The sequence below is a fragment of the Lepisosteus platostomus genome, chromosome 11 (genome assembly GCF_059453375.1).
Source record: "Lepisosteus platostomus isolate fLepPlt1 chromosome 11, fLepPlt1.hap1, whole genome shotgun sequence".
In the NCBI taxonomy this organism is placed as follows: domain Eukaryota; kingdom Metazoa; phylum Chordata; class Actinopteri; order Semionotiformes; family Lepisosteidae; genus Lepisosteus; species Lepisosteus platostomus.
In genome coordinates, this window is record NC_142621.1 from 31,718,181 (window position 1) to 31,740,055 (window position 21,875).

Below are 21,875 nucleotides of genomic sequence, written 5' to 3' on the forward strand. Positions count from 1 at the left end.
AGTGACATGGGTGAGGTTTGTACAGGAAGGTTTTAATTGGCTTATTCAGTGAAGGCACTTGTTTGTAAGTTGAAGATGGACTGGATATTGATATCTGCAGTTTTGTCCAAGCTTTGTAATTGACTCTGGCTGCAGTTCACCAGGCAGCAGAGCACAATTTGCTTTTATTCATCCAGTTGTCTCTGGGTTGCCAGATGACAGCACCCTGGTCATTGAGCTCACCATGTGAAAAGTGGGGAGTGATCTCTGAAAGGGCACTTTTCTAAGGAGAACTTGCATGCTCTTCACTTTCCAAAAGTGAATTCAGGCAGTTCCAAAGTGTGCGGGTTCTAAAGGACAAATAATTGAGTACCAAATGTAACAAGAACAGGAAAAGGGTTTTCTGTCTGAAAATGTGTTGGTTACAACCTGTGTAGTCAGAACAGAATAAAAATGACATTTGAGCAAGTATGTCCATGAAACATTCAGGGAGCAATGTAGCTTAAAAAAGACATTAGTAATAATACACAATATAAGCAGTCTTAAAATCTAAAATAAGAATGACCGCTAATGTTTTTTTTTAAGGGAAGGTCAAACAGTTGCCAGTATCAAATTAAAAATGACAGGGATACAGCTTTTGAGGTCTAAAATCTATTTGTCACTTACTAGTAAATCTTACAGAATCTCTTCAGGTTGTCTCTCACACATTCAAATAGCAGCAATTGCAGATTGTAAAATGAATCACTGTAACAACATACAGTAACTAAATCTCTGCAGAGGGGACTGAGGGATATGATAATTTGTACTTTATTTTTAGGTAGCAGTTTTGCTCCATGGTGCATAGATTGTACATGCAGATCAATGTGGATAAAATATTTACAGTATACTACTGTCTTCCCTGTCGCTGGTCAATATTTCAGGCTCACATTTGACTTTTAGGAATCTGATACCACAAAGCCTCACAGTTACACTTTGTTTCCACCCCCTCAGCAGCAGGATTATAATAGATGCTCATGATTATGATTATAATACATGAAGTCCAGAGGGTTTTGCATGTTTTCTGGTTATGTTTCACCAGATATCAGCATGTTGCCTTTGCTTATAAAATGGTATCCAGAGCTGTTACAAGGCAAATGCATATGAAGGTTTAACATTGTGTAGGATTTATTTGTGCATTTTTTCCTGGAAAAGGAGACTGTGGTGGTCTCATTTTTTAGATGAATAATAACGTGGTCATTCAGTCAAGCCCTCCTTCTCTAATATCAGACTCGTTGTGCTTGTTACAGAGCTCCTCATCTTGGTAGAGAACTGGTCTGCAAAGAAAGCAAGAAAAACTTCAAAGCGACTATAGCGATGAGCCAGGACTTTCCCTTGGGCATTGAATCGTAAGTGTGTCCTCTTTTAAACTGTCCACCACGCCAAAACTTCAGGAACAATTAACCACAGATTTATCAGCACTCTGTAACCTTTTGTCTTAAACTGTAATCTGACAAAACCACATTATGAATTTATGAAGTAAATAAAAGAAAACCAATGATGCATTATACATTATTAGTGTAAACATGCATTTTATGTCATGAATTTGAAAAGTAAAACAGAAACCTTGTTTGACAATAAAACACTAACAGAACATTACAGATTATTAAGCACCGTTTATTTAGAAAAAATGAGCACGGAACTTATTTTCATATCTACTGTATATGTTTTATACCTGCTTTCTTTTGTCAGGGTGTCACACTAAACATTTCCCCCATAAGTAATTCTTCACTTGAAGTCTACTTGCACTAACATTTGCACTTGCAAATGTGCACTTGCACAGACATAAGTACTTTTTGCTCAGTATATTGAAGTCAGTACTTATGGGCATAGTCCCCATCTTTGATTGTAAAGACCTTTCTTACTTAAGGGCTCATATGCAGCTGGACATTGACCTTTGTAGACAGTTTATCACTGAAATATAAAGGAAAATTATTCAGATCCATAAGATGCTAGTTAAAAAATCTGCAGAACAATTTTGAAGTGAATTCTTAACATTTGGGATAATTCTGGGAAGTGGTCAGGTATGAGTAAGTATTCTAAACCCTCCCATTGAGTGGTGTGGTTTGATGGTCATTGCTGAATGCTATTGTATGTTATTTCCCCAGCTGACTGGGAAATGTAAAAAGACGAAAAAGCTCAATTGTGTCTACAAGTTCCCCATTGTGGTTTACTTTGTATCGATAGTGAAGCTTATTCTAATTAAGGAAGGTGTAATGTTTACACTACATTACAGAACATAGTTAATTCAGCAATGTAGTATGCAATGTACAGTGGAAGAAGAGATTAATTCCATGCTGATCAGTGCTTCTTAGTTGCTTATGTACTGACGGGACTCTGTTCTAACCTATTATGTGTGCCTTGTGCTGTTTTTTTTTAGGTTATTAAATGTTTTAGAGGTGATTGCACCCTTCAAGCACTTTAACAAACTCAGAGAATTTGTACAAATGAAACTCCCACCTGGATTTCCTGTCAAACTAGGTAAGAAGACTAATTATTGGGTTGCTTTTCAACAGAATTTTAGATTAAACGTATCTGTTACGAATGATGTGATCAATGCTGTATCAGTGCACTCTTGGTAAGTACTTTGTGGTGAGCTACATGCAGTTGCAAGTAGTTACCTTTCAGGGTCAGTGAAATAGTGTTGTCTACCAGAAATAACATAAGAGAAACAGTGATGTTCATAATCCTAATGTTTTGTCTTGCCGGGATTTGTGTGTTAGCTTTAGTAATGGCCCAGACACTTTAAAAAACAAAAAAACAAAATGCCATGGAATATAAAATCTGCAGAAGGTTATTAATGGTAGTGCTACTAAAATTACAAGATCTGTGTCTTTTGTCTTGCAGATATACCTGTTTTTCCTACAATAACTGCTACAGTGACCTTTCAGGAGTTCCGCTATGATGAATTTGAAGACTTCATCTTTACTATCCCCAGTGACTATAAGGAGGACCCCAGCCGATTTCCTGACCTTTAATCCTTTTTCAGCAAGACTCTGGGTGTCTTCTTTGTGGAACACAGCTGACAGAAACAAACTGAATCCAGAAAAAGATATTAACGTAACACATAATGGTCTACTTAATCTGCAGTTTCACAATCTTGTGGAAATCATGAAACAAGGGATTGCCTGTGACTGTAACCATTAATGTCACTTTCATACATCTTGAAAATATTGCACAGATTACTGTCTTATTCATTAGAGCCCCCTTCGACTTTCTGATGCATATACAAGGTGAGCAAACAAGTGGTGGCACAGACTTATGGAAAGGATTGAAATTGTGTAGATTGTTAAACATAGACTTAAGAGGACTGACAAATCAGATAAGGGTAAGGTTAATCTGTGTACCCTGTGGTCTATTTAGAAAAGCCTTGATTGATCTCTGTTTGGTGTTAGAATCACTTATCACATAAAAAAAATACTGCAGGTGCTGCAGCCTGGACCTATTTTTTAATGATTGCCATTAGGGAAAAAAGGGATAATCCAAAATTAAGGGAGTATTATAAAAAGCACATCCGGAATACCAAATAGTGAAATTTGCAAATGTACAGTACAAAGAAAACCAGGTTTATTTCTCAGAAGCACTAGTTTACATAACCTGCCTGGCAATTCCTCTTTAAGTATCAAGTAAGCAGCATACAGGATAACTATAAAATTCTTTTTTTCTTGTTAGTTGGAAAGCCTTTTTCTTTCAAAGTATCTGTTCAGTTGGAGTTTCTGAATTTCTAGACACTGGCATTTGCTGTAATGTAACAGTCATTATGGCTTTAATGTAACCAGTAAGGAGTAGTCATTTTAAAGCTTTTTATAACTCAGTGAATCTGTGTTGCACATATTGTATGACACAGGCATACACTAAATACAGTCTACTAAATGTTTTTTCTTTATGCCGTGACTGGTCCATGAAACATGTTTACTTCCTCTGCAATTTAAGTAGACCCCTAGTAACAAGAATAGAAGAGAGAAAAACCCTGTCATTTTAAATGCTGTATTTAATAGTTATAAAGGGATGAAATTGTATTTAGCTGTAATGAGGCACTAATTACATTGTGTAGGTTCTTTTTAAATTGCAACATCCTAATGACTGCCTTTTTCTAAAGGCATCACATCTTGGGGCTTCCACAGGCTTCAGTGTATCTAAACAGCACCAATCTGCCATACTTGAGTGAAGTGCTGTACAGCTTCACTTCAGAAGGCATAAGGTGCCATTTTGTTCATGTTTTTATTCAGTTCCTTTTGATACCACAGTTCACATAGAACATTTGAAAAACAAATCCTTTGGGAATGTCTTAACCAGTACTCTTACTGCTAACCTATCCTGAGCAACCTCCACTCCTGTGAGGCTGTTCGTATAAATACTTCTGCTAGCCTTGTTTTCATATGAGTTTGTAAACTATGTAAGAAAATGTACAATTGACTAAAAGGAAAGGTACTGAGCAATGTACATTTCAAGCTACGAAGAATGCTTTTTGCTAAGTGATTGAATAAAAAAGAAACTTCAAGTAAAATGTAAATGGCATTTTTACAGATTGCAAGACCCAGTCTTTTTTCTTGTGCATGGTGTTAATACCTCTGTTTGTTAGTCCTCTGTTACTTCACGCCTTTTAGGTTTTTAATTCCCCCCCCCCATCTCCTGCATATAAGTTAATTATGGGATAGTTTTCTTACTGTTAGTCAACATGGGTGCTTTGATGGATTGGGTTTTTATGCAAGCATCGATGTGAAATATTATCCAGGGGTTGTGAAAGGTATTTAGTTTTTGTGCTTGCAGGAAAATGTTTGTACATAATGTATTAATACTGTGTTTTTGGAAAACTCACTCTTACCTTGTGATGGGTAATGGGTGAATGAACACGCAAAAGACAAGCCTACCAGTCTTTCTGTGCTTATTTATTGCAGACTATCACCGCGTGGTATAATCCTGATCCCTAGCCTTGGTGTTTAAACCTGGTACAGAATGTGTCTGGGGAAATTACACACCCCTAACAACTAGAGTATCACTACAGTTGTGTACAGTTATACATCTGTAAATTACCTCGTTCAAAAAAAAAAAACAAGAAACCTTTGTAATGGACTGTTATGCCCTTCTTTAATAGCGCAGCTTCTGTAGTTAGATTTTCCATCTTTTTCTACAAAAATATATAGACGGGCTTTTCCTTTCTTTCTAAGAAAAGCTGTTTTAATAATGAAATACCAAGGTGAGGCGAGAGAGCTTCGTGGTCAAAATTCCGACATTTGTCTTGCTACAAATGAAGCTCAACTGCAGAGTTCCTTGCTTTTTGTTTCATCTGAGAAGACCACGATTTCACGTGTCTAAATACTGTTAAATACATTTTCTTTAAAAATCATGCACTACATTCTCAATACCCATGCTAGGCAGGACTGCAGTCGTCGGCAGTGTGAGAAGTAAGGGAAATAAGATGCGCCAGTGGGTTTTTATTCATTTCTTTACTCTAATCTCAGCTGAAACAGAACTCAGGAATTCACTGCAGCTTTAGAAGCGCAGAGTCGAGGAGTCAAGCCTTGGTGTAATGTATTCTTTCACTCGTCTGCTTAAGGAACTCGGATGTCTTGCTGAAGTAATCAGCATTATTATTTATGTCCTTTGGTACACTAATATTTTTGTATAAGCTCACATTCTGTTTTGGTAATGTAGATCTATTTTTGTTCTCCTCTGTTCTGTTGCTTATCAGTACAACCACAGATATCAAATGATACCATTAAATGCTTCCATGTCTCGCTACTGGATAGTGAGGCACTTTTCCTAAGTTATACACTTTGTAGCAGTTTTATACTTACCAACCTCACACATTATACCTTTTGTTGTCTGTGTGCTTGGTATTTGAGTTAGTTTTTTTTTAAAGTTCTGTACCATGGCTTGAGCTTTCAGGACCTTATATAAAACACTGCAAGTCTTACTCGCATTCTCATGCATAAGATGCAGATTGTACAGCAAGAACGTTATATAAGCCTGCCACACTATTTTCATATAAAAAAAATGTACCTAAATAAAATGTCCATGTATCAAGGCAAATAAAGTGTAATTTTTTATAGTGATGTGTGGAGTGCATAGCATTATTTGTTTACCGGACCTGTGTATGATCAATTACCTGCATTCTCCCAGATGAAATTGTCCTGCCGTCTTTGCCTTCAGGAATGTTTTTGTATGACATGCCCTTAACATAACGTGGAGATTCCTGTCTTCTGTTTAATGAGATTCTGAAGCTGCAGCTCCTGATATGTGTGCTCCCTGCAGGTGGTTCACAAGGCGACATAATTACAGAAAAGAGAATGAAATTTGGTTGCAGAAGGAAAGGTAAGGCTCACCTTCAGTCTGTGTCTCGGTTTCAGTACTTCCGAATGTGAAAATTAACAGTTGTACTCCGAAGTAGTAGATGTTGCTTCTTCACATCTTAAGTGTTACTAGTAACGACTCATTTGTTCATTGGTTTAAATTAAATTTAAATTTGTGTACAATTTGTAGAGAACTGTGTCAGGGGGCTTCAGATGCAAAGGAACAATGTAAATGTTCATTCCACACTGAAAAGCAGGTGTTTTTACATCTAAAGAAGGCTCAACAGCCAATATGATGTTCTTTCTGGTTTTCAGTGTAGAATTCACCTTTGCTCCTGTGATGAACAGGATATTAGGCTGCTGTAGTGTCAGCATTATATACTCTAACATTTAAAACCAACCTTTAAAAATGTGCTCTTGTATGATCTGCATTGTCTGAAGACATTTTTTTAAATCTGAAAACTGGACCTTCAATAAAAAGTAGCGTTTACTTTAAAAAATATTTAATCGTATTTGATTACTCCACAGTTAGGTTGTGTGTGGTACACTAGAGTGGAAACAGGCAAACAATTTAACCCATAAAAAAGTGCCGTGTTATGATTCAAAGTTATAAGATGATTTTCTGATTAGCAGTATTTGATCAGTACATTTAAAAATTAAACGTATTGCAGGTTATTAAACAGGTTACTTTAGTTCACTTTTTTGGTTCATTCCAGCATATTTTATGCTATACACAATGTACTGTATTAAATATGGTGTACAGAAATAGTAAATATTCTAACCTCTGTCGAGAATGTATACTCTAATGCATAGCAAAGCAATTAGGTTTGGCACAGCAACGTTTTTGGAATGCAAAAAGAGTAAAACAGAAAAGTAAATACCCTCTATGAAAAACGCAACCGATTACACCAACAAGCAAATAAAGGTACGCTACAGCAAAGTAGATTCACCGTATATTAAACTCAGAGCAGGTGTTGCATGTCGGACTTTTTGAACAACGTAGAAACACTGAGGATAGTAGCAGTGCCAAGGAAATGTTTTAAAAATCTGGATGCAAATGGATGTTATAAGACAGGCATCTCAGATTCCATTCCTGGAAGGCCTAGTGTCTTCTGATTTTAGTTCCACCACAGATTTCAATTACATAGTTGAACTAATTATTTAGATGCATCATTGTAATTCTTCTAACCAGACCCCTAGGTGTTTCATAGGCAGCTTGTACCTTTAATGAAGTGGGTACAGTATATTGTGCAAGCAATTGTAAAACCACCGAGGTAAAAGCCAGTGCATCATTTAGAAAATAATTAGGCTAATTGTTCAATTGACAGCTCATGTTAGAACAAGAGACAAGGCACCCCAAGAATTTTGAGATCCCTGTTATATATCCTTGTTAAAACTGATGCCCAGTACAACATGTTGCCAAAAGATAGAAGATTCAGCAAATAAAATCATAGTGTTCCTATAAATTCATGTGATAATGTTACAATTTAAAGTTTCTCACAAACAGGTCTGTAATACTGCAGAACAAAATATTTAAATTAAATGTGAATATATATATTGTAAATGCAATATAAGCACTACAAAGAATTCTTTATATGTAGTTCCTTTTCTAGTACATCTCAAATTGCTGTACAACAGACAAGAATTTGAGACAAAAGAGTGCATTTAACTAGCAACACAATTGCAAACATTGTGCAACATCAGCTGACTGCAGTGTTTTCTGGCTGCTTTGTTGGTCAACAGATCTTTGCTCAACAGATTTGGGAAATGATTTGTACCATGTGAAAGACTTGTCTCGATAGTTTAACCACAGATGGTTAGTTCAGCTAGTCAGTCTTCTGGTAGTGGTCTGAAACTGGTAGTCCTTTTTTATTTACTGCTGTGCCATTATCGGTATTACTGTTGTTGCTCGCCTTCATGAAATAGTGAATAGAAATACAGGCGTGTTTCACGCTTAAGGTCAAAAAGATTTTAATTCAATGAGCAACAAGAGCCACTTTCCAGTCGAACACCTACTGTACACATATCGCAGCTCTCACAAGACTCAAATGTAGGTGTCTCAGCACCACAGTGCAATCGTTCTTGCTTCATTTGTGTTAATTTAATCTACTAGTAAAGAGCAACATCTTGTGGTGTTTGAGAAAAATGTAAAGGATGTTTTTCTTTCATTAGTTTTTTTAATTACAGATTCCATAGTGTGTTCAAAAAAGGGTTGTCTCTCGTCTTTATGTAATTAGTTTTCCATCACGTTTTTCAATAACAGAAGAAACAAATCCGGAGAAACGTCCGTCAAGACTCCCATAAAATACATTTTGAATTGTCTTTCCTCCACAACGCTAGGCGGCGCCATACAAATCTGGGGGAAATCTATTTAATCTGTCGGACGTAGACGTTCTATTTCCGGGTCAAGGAGGAAAGGTGAAACAAGCTTTTACAACACATGAGAGTGGAGGAGCTGGTGTGTATACATCATGGCTATGGATGATCAAGCTGCAGGCCAACCAAGGGAAACCAAGGAGAAAAAGAAGAAACAGAAGAAGATGAAAGAAAAGAAGCAGAAGCTGAGCAAAACACAAGAAGAAAATACCGCAAAGGGAGCGAATGATACATCAGAAAATGACGTGAAACCTCCAGAAACGTCGTTCCCACCAACGTTTAGCGTTTCTGAAATTAAAAATAAACAACGCAGGCACTTCATGTTTCTAAAATTTAAGATGGAAAAAAGAAAGGTGACATTAATGTTTATTATAGCAAATAGTCACACCCCGTGTCCGCTAATTCACTTGAACGTGATATTAATGGCATGTTTCCACTGTAACATTCTACGACAGTCTGTTGCTTATGTCTAATTTTGTTTTGTATATTTTTTGTCGTTACCTGCAAGCCTCTACGGTGCTACGTTCGTTTCCGCACTAGTTTTGTACTACTCTGCTCGTACTGTATTTAGTACCCCCATCTACTGTGTCCTCCCATTGTGTCTTCTCATTGACCAGGGAATTCGCCTGCTCTTAAATTGTGTTTAAGGATGAAACATACTTGCCATGAGTTACAATTACGTTACAGATTGAATTTATGTATGAAACACCAGCTCAGACACAAAATATGTCCCCTGTTAACTAGCTTGTTTTCTTCTCCTAGGAAAAGTTAGCACTGAAGAAGAAGAGGAAAAAGGAGAGAGCGGCTCTTGGAGATAATGTAAGCCCCAAAGCTTTTGCAACGCCACGCAGTGTTTTGTGGTGAAGTGAAAATGTGATTTGACAAAAAATTAAGTAGGGTTACATTTTGCCTCTTCCTGTATAGCGTTCCAACAGCCGACCTCGTAAGTAAAGGGATTTTTCTGTATGTGTTCTCTTCAGAATGCTCTGAAGCATCATTGCGTGATCCGTGTTTATGACAAGCATAGTAAGTTTGTGGTATGCATACAAGTTGTGTCCATAATTAAATATGAACTTTTAGGGTTTTTTTTAGAACAGTGGTTCGAAGAAATATTCCATTTGAAACCAAGCACTGTTTGGTTGTTGTTGGAAATATACTTTTTACAGTTTGGGTGGCTGGAAAACTAAGTGATTAAGTTTTCGGTGAGAATGATCCAGTTGAGAGCGATATCCAGTGATAAAAGCAAGGAGCAGGCCAGCTTCCGAAGAGTATGTTTGTTTTGTCTTCAGGGAGCTTTCTTATGCATATAGTTCCACAAAGGGATCTTGGTAAAGTGTCATTAAAAATAATGGTGGATTCGTAGACTATGATTTCTGCTTCAATTGGATTAATTATATTTGAGGTAAACAAGTTGATGAATAAGAATAATTCTAGTCTCTGGAACCTGGCTTTCACCTTCATACTCACTCCTGGAAGCCTGTGTTTGGTATCTTGTCTGTCTGACTTTCATTGACATGCTTTACCCAGGCACCTCCGAAACCAGTCCCTAAAACAATAGAAAACCAGAGAGTGTACGATGAAACAACAGTGGACCCACAAGATGAAGAGGTAACTCTTTTTCTTCTTTTATTTCTTATGCCACCCATCATAAATGTTCTATTCTGATGCATTTGACATTTTCCCAATGGTTTCTGTTACAAATATTGTATGCTAGAATGCAGATGACACGCAGGGGGTGACTGATGAAGTTCCAAGCGTATTAGCTGCCTGTTTGTATTTCATGTTTATATGAACTGTGTATTATTCTGATTTTGGGAAATAAAATTGCGTACAGGAAACCAACATAATGTGGGATATAATCCTGACACGCATATTTAAATATAAGGCTCTCTTTAATTTTTCACTTACTGAATAAGTAGTTCCAGTTTTTTTGGGTTGTAAACATTCACTCCTATTGCAGGTGGCTTTTGACGAAGGAACTGATGAGTTTTCGTCTTACTTTAACCGTCTAATTAATCCCAAAGTCCTAATTACGACATCAGATCGACCCCGCGGGGTAAGTATGAATTGTTTTTTTATTGGTGGAAAGAGGACCTAAAATGTGTGTAAATATTTCTTATACCTTGGGAAAATAGGTCACACTGGTTGTTTTAGAAGTTAATCTTTAACCCTTAACATTAACATCAACTAAAAGCTTATTTTGGAAACTCATGGAGAAACTTAATTCTAGTTAAGAGAAGAAAAAAAGTTGTATCACCCTAGACAAAAATCTAAGATTCTTTCTGAAATTTTGACCAAACCCATCTTATGAAAACATTTTAAATGTTTATTTTCTCAGAGGACGGTGAAATTCTGTGAACAGCTTGCTACTGTAATACCAGATTCACATGTGTACTACCGAAGAGGCCTGGCTCTGAAGAAGGTCATCCCACAGTGTATAGCCAGAGGTTTCACATACCTGATAGTCATTAACGAAGATCGCAAAATGCCCAGTATCCTTTTAATGACTCATCGTGGTAAGGTCTTTTTCTTTTTAACAATAATGAACCATGTTTGTGGTACTGAGCGCACAGAAAAATGGGAGTAACGGCGGATGCACACTTGATGCAACCCGGAATTTTCCAGGAGAGTAGAGAATGATTTTGGATTGGCTCATGGACAAAGTGCTGGTTAGTAGACCATTCCCTTTAGTAAAGCTTTTTTCTGTACTAGGACAGTATTTTGCTACCCTGGACCTGGAGAGTCACAGTCCTGTTGCTTTTATAAACACCCTTAAATAAGTCACTCAGCAGTCTCCTCACCAAGCAAATTATTGATCACATTAACTTATTCAGACCATGGTTGTGTTGAAAATAGACACCATGACTGCCCAGAACTGGTGTTCCAGACCCTGTTTACTGTATTGGTCCATTTTGGAACTGACTGTGTAGCATTAAGACTTTTCTATATTGGTTAAGTCAGTGGGAATGTCTGTTAAAATCTCTTTCTTAGCAGTTAATAAATTACAAGTTTCTCTTTTAGCAATTGTTATTGACACATTTTTGCTCTCCAAAATATTTATTAAGATGCAGTAACTTTATAGAAATGTTGTGCTGACTAAAAAAACGTGCTTTGTCACCTTCAATGTCATCAGCAAAATTAAGCTTACCATTAAAAAACATTTCCAGTTATAAGAAAGCAAGCAACTGAAAAAATGTTAGCTTCAGAGGTCACTTCAACATTGTAATAACAAAACGAGCCGAGAGCAAAGAAAAACATTGGCTATAGTAACATCACAAATCCTTCTAGTTTGCCATTCATAATTCAGCTTCTTTCATGTGATGTCATACAACACAAAAGACTTAGATTTAATATTGGCATTAATTTAAAAGTATTACTCATTATATAATAATATACCGCATTATTATCAATATTTAGAGGGGAAATGCATAGATTCGCCATTGAAGCAACTCATTTTCTGTGGGGATTATCAAATGCAGAAATGACGTTTTAATTCAGGCCACTGTGCAAAAATTGTGTATAGATAGGAGCATTTCCCACATTTAAGCTTGATACCTTTATGTAACTGATAACAGCAGCAGATGAAAATATCACTAGAGACCTTTGTTGCTATTGCATTCAGGTATTTTGAACAACTCAAGTAAACATGGAGAGCACTCCATCGTGATCAGCCAAGGACTTCAAAATGGATTTTGGCAATTTTTTCCATATTTGGAAAACAAAAAAAGAGATAAATACAATAGACCTGCTTCTAATTTCATTTGGTTTGTCCAGCACATGAAAGTCAAGCTTGCCCGTGTGGCCTGGAAGACAGCGATCGATTTGGAGAAGGAGTATGTGCTTTGTGTCTTCCCTGCTTTTCTGCAGTTTTCTTTAATTAAAATAAAACAGATGGGCTAGTTCTGAGTCATCTCCCCAATGGACCGACTGCTCATTTCAAAGTCAGCAGCGTTCGCCTTCGGAAGGAAATGAAGGTAAGATCAGCAGATTCTGTTTGAGAATAAGGATTTGCTTCAGCTAAATCTTGCACCTCTAATACCAACAAGCAGAAACGGCTGGGTTTTGTACTTATTATTACAGTCATGATATGCTGTAGTGCTATACATTGACATTTTAGTTAATTTACCGATTGTATTACATAGTGCAACAAGACAAAAAGTTAGCTGTCCTTGTTGAGATTTAAAGTGAAAAGGCCATAAAGAATGGTATCCATTAAGAGTTTTGACCTAATATATACTAAAAACTTCACGTCCCGTTTGGTATTTTAGTTGGTAATACCAGACTAGTGGTTCTACCTCTTATTTGATACTTGCTGACTTTTTTTGGACAGTTTTCAAAGTTCAAAATGACATCACAGAAAACTCATTGTATACTGTATTATTGATCATTCCAAGGCCACTTGAAGTACAAATGGATTTTTCGTTGAAATGTAGCTCCGTGGAAAGCTGGAGGTTAAACACAATCAAAGATTACTATGCCATTAACATTCTGGTATTTACCAAAACAAAAAAACAGCAAATTGTGAAATGTCATGGAATTCAGATTTTATGCTGCAAAGTGTTTTTTCTGGAGCAGAATACTCCCTGTGTGGTGAAGGGGAAGTAATCACAGTACCAAACTGAAATTACACTAATAAATTCCCTGCCACACCTTTCTACATCCTGCTTTTAAAAAATCTTTCAGAATAACCAGAGAGAAAAGTGCTTTACCCGTATGAACAGTTGTTGTGACATACAGAGGCCTGTAAAGCCAGAGACACACTAGTAGAAGAATTCTCTACATGTGTAGAGAGAATGAACGTTCTCTTAAATAAAAATTAAAGTAGCATGTTTTTCTTTTCATCATGTCTTGTAAATCGTTTAAAAATGATTTAAATTATGCATATATGAATTAATCTTGCTATTCGTGCCTATACTTCAAATCACATAAAAGCTCTTTAAAAAGCACCATGAAATTTCAAGTTTTTTCTTGTAACTTTTATGTAGTCCATTTATTATGAGTTGTCCTATGTTAGGAGATATTTAGCCTCTCAGTTACTGCAAAATATTTCAAGATATTTCAACTATACACTGTAACACTGTAAATTTCTATTTAGATGATGCCTTCTTCCTACTGTGTATTTTTATTCTGTAATAATAAAGACGATGAGGACCTAGCTACAGTACTTGTCCTTTGGTAAAATGACAAGGCTGTGCATAATCAGTTACTAGACAATTTCGCAATGAAATAGTTTGATCCCTTGATCCCAGTCTGACCTGTGCTCTGGCAATTTCAAAATAGTACAGCGAAATACAGATGAGATGCATAACCAATAACATTAAAGTCAGGACATCCTGAATGGGAGAGGTTTGTGTGTAGTTAAGTCATTGTTACAAATACAAGAAGGAATAATAAAAAAGACTAAACAGTTGGGTGAAATGCTTAATAATAATAATAATAATAATAATAATAATAATTGCTTACACTTATATAGCGCTTTTCTGGACACTCCACTCAAAGCGCTTTACAGGTAATGGGGACTCCCCTCCACCACCACCAATGTGCAGCATCCACCTGGATGATGCGACGGCAGCCATAGTGCGCCAGAACGCTCACCACACATCAGCTATCAGTGGGGAGGAGAGCAGAGTAATGTAGCCAATTCATAGAGGGGGATTATTAGGAGGCCATGATTAGTAAGGGCCAATTGGAAATTTGGCCAGGACACCGGGGTTACACCCCTACTCTTTTCGAGAAGCGCCCTGGGATTTTTAATGACCACTGAGAGTCAGGACCTCGGTTTTACGTCTCATCCGAAGGACAGCGCCTGTTTAAAGTATAGTGTCCCCGTCACTATACTGGGGCATTAGGACCCACATGGACCGCAGGGTGAGCGCCCCCCGCTGGCCCCACTAACACCTCTTCCAGCAGCAACCTTAGTTTTTCCCAGGAGGTCTCTCATCCAGGTACTGACCAGGCTCACACCTGCTTAGCTTCAGTGGGTTGCCAGTTGTGAGTTGCAGGCTTAACTTACTCCGTAAATATTTAAAGGTACTCCCTGTTCTGCTGTCTTCTTAAATTTTGTTAGGAAAACTGGACAGTGAAATTCAGATGGGTAATGTTTGTAGAGCTCAAGAAACATGGTTAAAAAAAAAATTCTGAATCCCAGATGCTTTGCAGGAGTTTCTGCCAGTTTCATCCTCATTTTTAGTGGTGGCTGGTCAAAAACAATGATGGTTTTTTTTGCGTGTCTTGCAGAGACGAGGCAAAGATCCTACACCGCACACCCCGGAGGTGATACTCAATAACTTCAGCACGCGGCTGGGACACAGCATAGGACGCATGTTTGCTGCCCTCTTCCCACATGACCCTCAGTTTGTTGGGCGGCAGGTGGCCACTTTCCACAACCAGAGAGACTTTATCTTCTTTAGATTTCACAGGTAAGCTGCTTCTTGCCATTCATTGTTTATACATTGTAGCAGGCTTAAGTGTAAATATTTAGTGTACAACAATTTGAAACTGCCGGTTTCTCGTCAGTTCATCTCTTCATCTGCAGTTGATGATGATGAGTGCCAACACCAGCCTGCCACGTCCCTTTATGATTTAACATGGCAAAAGTCCTGTACTTCCCTGAAGAGTTTGGTTTAAGGAGTAGAAACTTGGCCATTCAACCAGTGCTCCACAGAGGCCCCAAGCCTCACTTCGTGTGCAGTTTTAAAATCTATTGAGACAAATTGAGGCATTGTCCCTTTACTTAACGTCATTGTTAACTTTCCACGTTGGGCATCTCCATTTTGTTCCCTACCACCTGCGTGTGAGCAAAGCTACTTCCTAAATCTAGCTGTTTTTTTCTTGATGTTCTTCATATTGTGTGGCATCATAAAGATAAAAATTAAATACTCGGTTTCCAAGTTTAATTTAATTTACGAATATTGTTAGCTGTAGTAACGTACACTCGTGTTGTATTGATTTTGTAGCTGTGTCAACATTGTGTATTTGTTGTGAAGTAGCTGAAGAAACAGTAATAAAAATACATGGTGACCGAAAGGTATGATTAATGTGAGCCCACAGTTAGAACCCAACAAAATAACCGTATGCAAAGTATGAATAGAATTTATGTTCAGTGTATCATGATTTTGGGCATTTTAGAGTGTGAATGAAATTTTAAGTTTAATTTTGTGGGCCCAGTCTTATCAGGATTGTGCTCAGCCATAGGAAGACTTGTTTTTCACCTGAAAAAATGGTTATTCAATTTACTTACGCACTGAAAGAGCAAAGTCCGGAATAAATTAGCTGGGATCCATGAAGCAGCTTTTGTTCAAGAATGAATAAAAGAATTTTTCAAGTAGATTAACGAGAGGATTGGCGCTGACCTTTCCACACAATGAACTACAAATCTCCAAGACACCAGCTGTGGCTGTTAACGTGACAGAGTATGCCACTTCAGGGATGTCTGTAAGCAATCATTTTTGTGTTTTTGCTTTACAGAATATTTACACAAAACGCAAAATTTAGTCAGAGTCAGTTTGTTCTAGGAAAGAACCTAGAACAAAGTGCAGCAGTTACATTTAAAGAGTTGTCCAAGCTGGCATCCTATCTGTTCCATTCATGCATTTCTAGTGTTTGTACTTGTTATCCGGAAGAGCAATAATTTGCTTTTTGTCCACAGATACATCTTTAAGAATGAGAAGAGAGTGGGTATTCAGGAGCTGGGACCACGTTTCACCTTGAAACTCCGATCTCTTCAGAAGGGGACTTTTGACTCCAAATTTGGAGAGTATGAATGGGTTCACAAGGTGAGATTTCCTTCAGCTCATCCTGTTGACTGCTCAAACATCTTGCAGCTTGAGAGTTTAAGAATACAGAGCCTCTGTAACATGTTTGAAACAAAATTTTATAAATCAGTTATTTAAAAAAAATCCATACTTACCAAAGACTTTAACTGAATCCAGATGCTTAGATTCTACTTGGATAATGTTTAAATTAAAATTTAATTTAAAATGACGATTTTCCTATAATTAGCAACTGATGGAAACGATTTTAATATGTTATTCTGGCGCTTATTTTTACACCTTGCAATGCCTGCAGACAAATTCATTAAGGAATTTGACCACTCTGCAATAAGGCCTGTTTATCAGAGTTTTGACAAGAACAAAACTTCAGCTTCCTATGAAATACTGTAGCCACGGCGATTAAACAAAAACCTGAAATGTAACCCATTCCTTAAATCGCTGTGATTGTTTAAAGAAAAATCACTTTATTTTCCAGCGTCATGAAATGGACACCAGCAGAAGGAAATTCCACTTGTGAATGAGTCCCCACAAAATGGCATCCAACTCTTCACCACTTGCCTTCTTAAGCAAATCCGGAAGCATGGCCATTACCAAGACAAACTCAAGGAACATTTCTTTTCTAATGTGTATCTCATACAAAACAAAAGAATGGTGAAGCATACTGTTACACATAAAATAAACATTAAATTTGTTTAGAAGAAGATTCTTGTTCCAAGCCTTTAATTAAAGAGAGCTCCTGGTAGGAAACAGTTGCAGGCAGTTCTGTCAGTGGGGGTGTTACCCCAGTGTCCTGGCCAAATTTCCCCTGGCTTTTACAATTATGGCCACTCAGTAGTTCCCATCTATGATTTGGCTTCATCACTCTTCTCCTCCCCACCTATAGCTGATGGGTGGGGAGCATACTGGTGCACTTGACTGCTGTGGCATCATCCAGGTGGGGTGGCTACACTTTGGTGGTGGTGGACGGGAGCCCCCACCTGGATGATGCAACAGCTGTTGTGAGCTTTCAGTGGCGTTTCCAGGAAAGCGCTACAAGTGTAACAATCATTACTGTTAGTTCTAAAATAGAATAGACAAGTATGGGCATTGTTTTTTTTTATTTTGTGCTTTTCAAAGTAATTACAAAAAATCCAGTTGTAAATGTTAATTTTAAAAAGGCACAATATTAGAATTACCTAGTCATCCTGTACTAAACAACATATCTGAGCATTAGTTCCACAGCTTGAGTGGTTTACCAATTCATTCACAACACAGTGTATCTACAAGATGTGTTGTAATATAGGGCTTGTACTACAGGGCCACACTGGACTACTGTTTTCCACAGCTTTTTTCACCACGTGAACAATACACTCAAAGGTTGTCTCCATTATAGAAAAGAATTACCCTATACTGCAATAAAATAACATGGTTTGGCAAAAGAAAAAGGCATTACTTTAAAAGCATTTGAACAAATCTGCATATCAAACAAATCCCTGGAATAAACATTCTCTGTGAAAGTACTCCAGTCAGGCTGTCAATGTTGCTTCTTCACAGTGATAGGTTAAACCTGCAACATAAATTCATAGTTTTAGTATTTATTCTTAAGTACTAATCACTAGAACAACCTCACTAGCGCCCAGCAATTTGTAAAGCATTTCTAGATGATACTAATTCAATTTTACAGGTTCTATCAAATAGTCAATCGTAATGCACTGTATTTCAATTGAGCCAGTTGCTCAGACTAATGTCGAAAAGTGCTTTTCCCCCCTGGATATTAGATGAGCATTTCTTGTTCAGTAAATTGCCAGTTGCTGAAATTCCATATGTAAAAAAACACAGAGTGCTTACCATTAAGTTAAAATGAGAGGGTTACAAAAATGAGCAGACTTTCTGTGTTCTGAACGGGTTGGTGCTGGAAGACACCCCTGTCAGTAAAGGGTCTTGGTGTGCATTCTGGATACAAAACTGCTGCAGGTCTGCGGCTGCTTGAGATACCTGCAGGAGAAAGGAAGCGTTGCTCAATAGGGCGTTCACAGCTAATTTCATTGCTCTGTTTAACGAATATGTAACAATATATGAACAACTATATGAATAAGTAACATGGGCAGCATGGTGCGCAGTGGTTAACATTGCTGCCTCACAACGCTAGGGCCCCACGTTTAATTCTGCACTTTGGGTTCTATTTGCATGGAGTTTGTGTCCTTTTCCGATGTTTGCACGGGTTTCCTGGGTTAACTGGCTTCTGGCAAAACTGGCCCTCGCACTAGTGTCTGTGTGCCCTGCGATGGGTTGGCGTCCCATCCAGTGTGTACCCTGCCTTACGCCCATTGCTTGCTGGGATAGGCTCCAGGTCCCCTGTGACCCTGTACTGGGTAAAGCCATTAGAAAATGGATGGGTAATAGACCTCTATATTTACAGTTCTTTTCAGATGAGCACAAAATACCACACGCGGTTCTGTACTATAATATCTCCCGAGTTTAAGCGCAGCCGGCGGTTACGTTACCTTTATTTTTGTTATATTAGGTCTGCAGTACAAGCATAGCTTTTCTACCACCTTTCACGTTTTTCATGCAACGTTTTAAATTTCGTCTCTCTAAAAATACTTTAAAAAGCCTGACTTCGAACTTTTAAGCGAAACTCTACCGCAAAGCGTTTCAAAGCCATTTGCTTCATAATTTAGTATCGAAACCTGAAAATAATACCAATTTACATCAAAAGCTCTTCATTTTACGACCGTTAAAAATGATCAAGTTCTAGTTTAGTTTTCAAGTTACAATCTCACCAAAAAAAACAGCTAGCTAAATACAAATCGTGTCTAGTAATGTTTTGAATTGATGAAGTCAGTCGGACGTGATGAATTTGAGCAAATTACAGGGTGCAATCTGACTTGTGAAGCGCTGTTGTTTTCCAGTTGTGAAAATTACACCCATGACTACAGAAATAACCAAAATCTCGCAGAATATATTTACCAAAATATCGCTGGCGGCTCTCTTTTGAACTTTTGTCACTGACGAGCTTACGATGGACTTAACGTTTGTAGTTTGACAAACAAGCCTTACAATGTTACAATACCGATACATCTTTTTTTTAAATTACAAAGCCCAGCAGTTCGAGGTGAGCGATTTTAACAAGGGTGAAAAACACCCAATTGTCCATTTCCAACCCCGACCTTAAATCATAGCATGAAAAAACACGAATTCCTGTCAAGAAAATTTCTGAGTTCCTGTTTACAGTGCAAAAAACATTTTTATAGCCGACATTTTGAAATAATAAATATCTTCTGAACAGTTAAGAGTAGTACAGATAAACGTGTCGGCGACTTGCAGCTTCCATTACCGTGTAATAAAATTCATGTTCAATTTTCTAGCAATAAATAAAGCTTCAGCGCTTTTTCCCAAACGCAACTTCGTTAGAAGCACCAAAAGTGTCGGATTGCAAAATTGTGAACTTTTTATTGGTTTTCACAAAGGGTTATGGCAGATGTTAGCCTGGCAGCTCTCCACGCCCTGTAAAACAGACGTCCACTACTGTTCCTCTTTAAGTAACTTCGTGTACCTTTACTCTGTTGATACTCGCTTCGAAACGCAACTGCTGGACAACCTTCTTCATGGAGGTGATGTTGGCCGAGCTAGACATCTTGAATTCTGGAAAATTCAGTTCAAGCTTAAAGACAAAAGATACAAAAACGACTGCTTTCTCCCCTTGTTCCTCGGTTTACCCACGTTTCCGGTTTTCAGCGAAAATAGTGTTTGGTCCTTTGCGTCACCTACAGGAGAAAATGCGAACTACAGGGAGTGTTTCCCATGACGTAATCTCAACCGCTCGCTTTCGTGCTCATCCGGGGCCCTGGGCGCCCTGGTTCCTCTGATAATTTCTTTGAACCCCAGATTTATCCATTTAGTAATTTTACTAAATTACCAATTAAGTAATTCGACCTTCTCGGTTCTGCACCTGTCGGAGAGTTTTAGTTCTAAATTTTACTATTTGAAATTGGAACGTTTTAGTCGCAAAAAAGGGATTGACAATGCAATTATTGGTTCAATTAAGGACTGTTTTAAGCGACTCAAAGTCGGGCTGGAATCAAAATTTGCACTCCGATTATTAGAACTGGGACATCCTAGTGTAATTGCATTTGTAATTGCAATTTGGTGGTGTATTGCATTCAGATTAATTACGCGGCGCCTATTCTACAACACAAATCCAGCGTTTATTATAATCCTCTGCTTAGACATATTGATAAATAATATATGTTGTAATGTAAAGCGTCTGCGTTTTGCATCATATACCCAATTAGTTTGCAACCGTTAGGGTTTTAAAAAGGTGAAAGGAGACAAGTCTTCAAACTGCTTAAATAAGGAGCAAGGCATTTCTCGCTATAAAGGAATTATACATGAGAATTTTATTTGCACCAGCAAATGAATAAACAGACTACATTTTAACACTGCAATAGTTTAAAATATTTCGTGTGCTCGGTCTGCATTAATATCCTTTAAAGTATATTTATGCTTAAATAACCCCAACGACCAAATAATTTCCGTTTATTGCGAGACGTTGATCCGAACGTGTATTATACTGTATATTCACCAGCTACACATAAAACGGTTTCCTTCCTGTAAAGTACCCAAAGTCTTTGATCTTGGCCAGGTAGTTTCCGCAACTTACAGACAATATAAATATACGTTTCCTGCTGGTGTTTTTTATACACCAAAAGGGAAAATGAATCTGAACTCAGTATTGACTTTTTCGGGATGCCCCCAATTAATAGGACGTGCTCCCAATTTGTCCACCTCAGAGAACAAACTATATTAGTAATTGTATACAATAGTATGAATATTATCACTGTCTCAGGCCTCTTTCTGCACCCCGCCTTGTCCTCTCCGATCATCCTCGCAGCGCCCGAAATGGCTAAACTACTCCACATCCTTCAGTTAATCTTACACATCTTAAACTAATGTTTTTAATTCTCAAACTGAGAATAAAACATTTTTTTCCTTTTAACTATGAACGTGGAATACTGTATATGGAGGTATAGATTGCCATTCTGTGTCAGCAGTTGTATCCTGTTTTAGTTGTAATATTCTATTGCATCTCTTCAGTTTTTGCTAGCTTGTCATTTTTTAACCTTGCTGTACCTGCGCCGCCGTAATCTGCTTCCTTACACAAAAAATATAGCGCATTCGTCCTGTGTAAAGGCGGAGCTAAATCAATCAATAAATAAACCCAATGCGAGGGATACATAATTCATATATAATTATCAGATTGTGACTAAAACACGTTAGTCGCTGTGCGAAGAAAATTATCAATGTGTACTAAAATAAGGGCTGTTTATACTGTTTTTATACTGGAAAAAAATTCATTACTTTTACATTAAAAATAATCTGGAAGTTATCGTTTTAAAACTATAGGCTGTATTCAATGCAAACTACAGACCGCCACCCT

The 21,875-nt window shown here is 37.6% G+C and overlaps 3 protein-coding genes across 3 annotated transcripts in view; 2 read left to right on the top strand and 1 right to left on the bottom strand.

Moving 5' to 3' along the window:
* The window catches only part of ankrd13c (ankyrin repeat domain 13C), a 46,621-nt gene extending 40,550 nt beyond the window's left edge, over positions 1 to 6,071 (top strand). The window contains exons 11-13 of the mRNA XM_088599147.1: positions 1,266 to 1,364; positions 2,396 to 2,496; positions 2,863 to 6,071. Of these exons, the coding sequence (XP_088455273.1) occupies positions 1,266 to 1,364; positions 2,396 to 2,496; positions 2,863 to 2,993 (331 nt within the window). The 3' untranslated portion in view covers positions 2,994 to 6,071. The remainder of the gene's footprint in view (positions 1 to 1,265; positions 1,365 to 2,395; positions 2,497 to 2,862) is intronic.
* Positions 6,072 to 8,711: 2,640 nt separating this feature from the next.
* rpf1 (ribosome production factor 1 homolog) lies at positions 8,712 to 17,157 on the top strand. The gene is made up of 9 exons (XM_088599148.1): positions 8,712 to 9,037; positions 9,447 to 9,503; positions 10,212 to 10,292; positions 10,645 to 10,740; positions 11,023 to 11,176; positions 12,576 to 12,658; positions 14,922 to 15,103; positions 16,333 to 16,459; positions 16,932 to 17,157. The coding sequence occupies exons 1-9, from the start codon at positions 8,780 to 8,782 to the stop codon at positions 16,971 to 16,973; spliced, it is 1,080 nt and encodes a 359-aa protein (XP_088455274.1). The 5' UTR covers positions 8,712 to 8,779; the 3' UTR covers positions 16,974 to 17,157.
* Positions 17,158 to 17,534: 377 nt separating this feature from the next.
* Positions 17,535 to 20,189, bottom strand: gng5 (guanine nucleotide binding protein (G protein), gamma 5). Its single transcript, XM_088599150.1, has 3 exons — positions 19,992 to 20,189; positions 18,284 to 18,430; positions 17,535 to 18,002 (listed from the first exon to the last, which is right to left on the bottom strand). The coding sequence occupies exons 1-2, from the start codon at positions 20,070 to 20,072 to the stop codon at positions 18,305 to 18,307; spliced, it is 207 nt and encodes a 68-aa protein (XP_088455276.1). The 5' UTR covers positions 20,073 to 20,189; the 3' UTR covers positions 17,535 to 18,002; positions 18,284 to 18,304.
* Positions 20,190 to 21,875: the final 1,686 nt, after the last annotated feature.

What these genes read in the sequence shown, in the direction of transcription:
- rpf1 (XM_088599148.1), top strand. Translation starts at nt 8,780, where the DNA reads ATGGCTATGGATGATCAAGCTGCAGGCCAACCAAGGGAAACCAAGGAG. An exon ending in CGAAGATCGCAAAATGCCCA is followed by an intron (nt 11,177 to 12,575) that starts GTATCCTTTTAA and finishes AAAATAAAACAG; the next exon opens with ATGGGCTAGTTCTGAGTCAT. An exon ending in AGTATGAATGGGTTCACAAG is followed by an intron (nt 16,460 to 16,931) that starts GTGAGATTTCCT and finishes TTTATTTTCCAG; the next exon opens with CGTCATGAAATGGACACCAG.
- gng5 (XM_088599150.1), bottom strand. Translation starts at nt 20,072, where the DNA reads ATGTCTAGCTCGGCCAACATCACCTCCATGAAGAAGGTTGTCCAGCAG. An exon ending in CGAGTATCAACAGAGTAAAG is followed by an intron (nt 18,431 to 19,991) that starts GTACACGAAGTT and finishes TTTCTCCTGCAG; the next exon opens with GTATCTCAAGCAGCCGCAGA.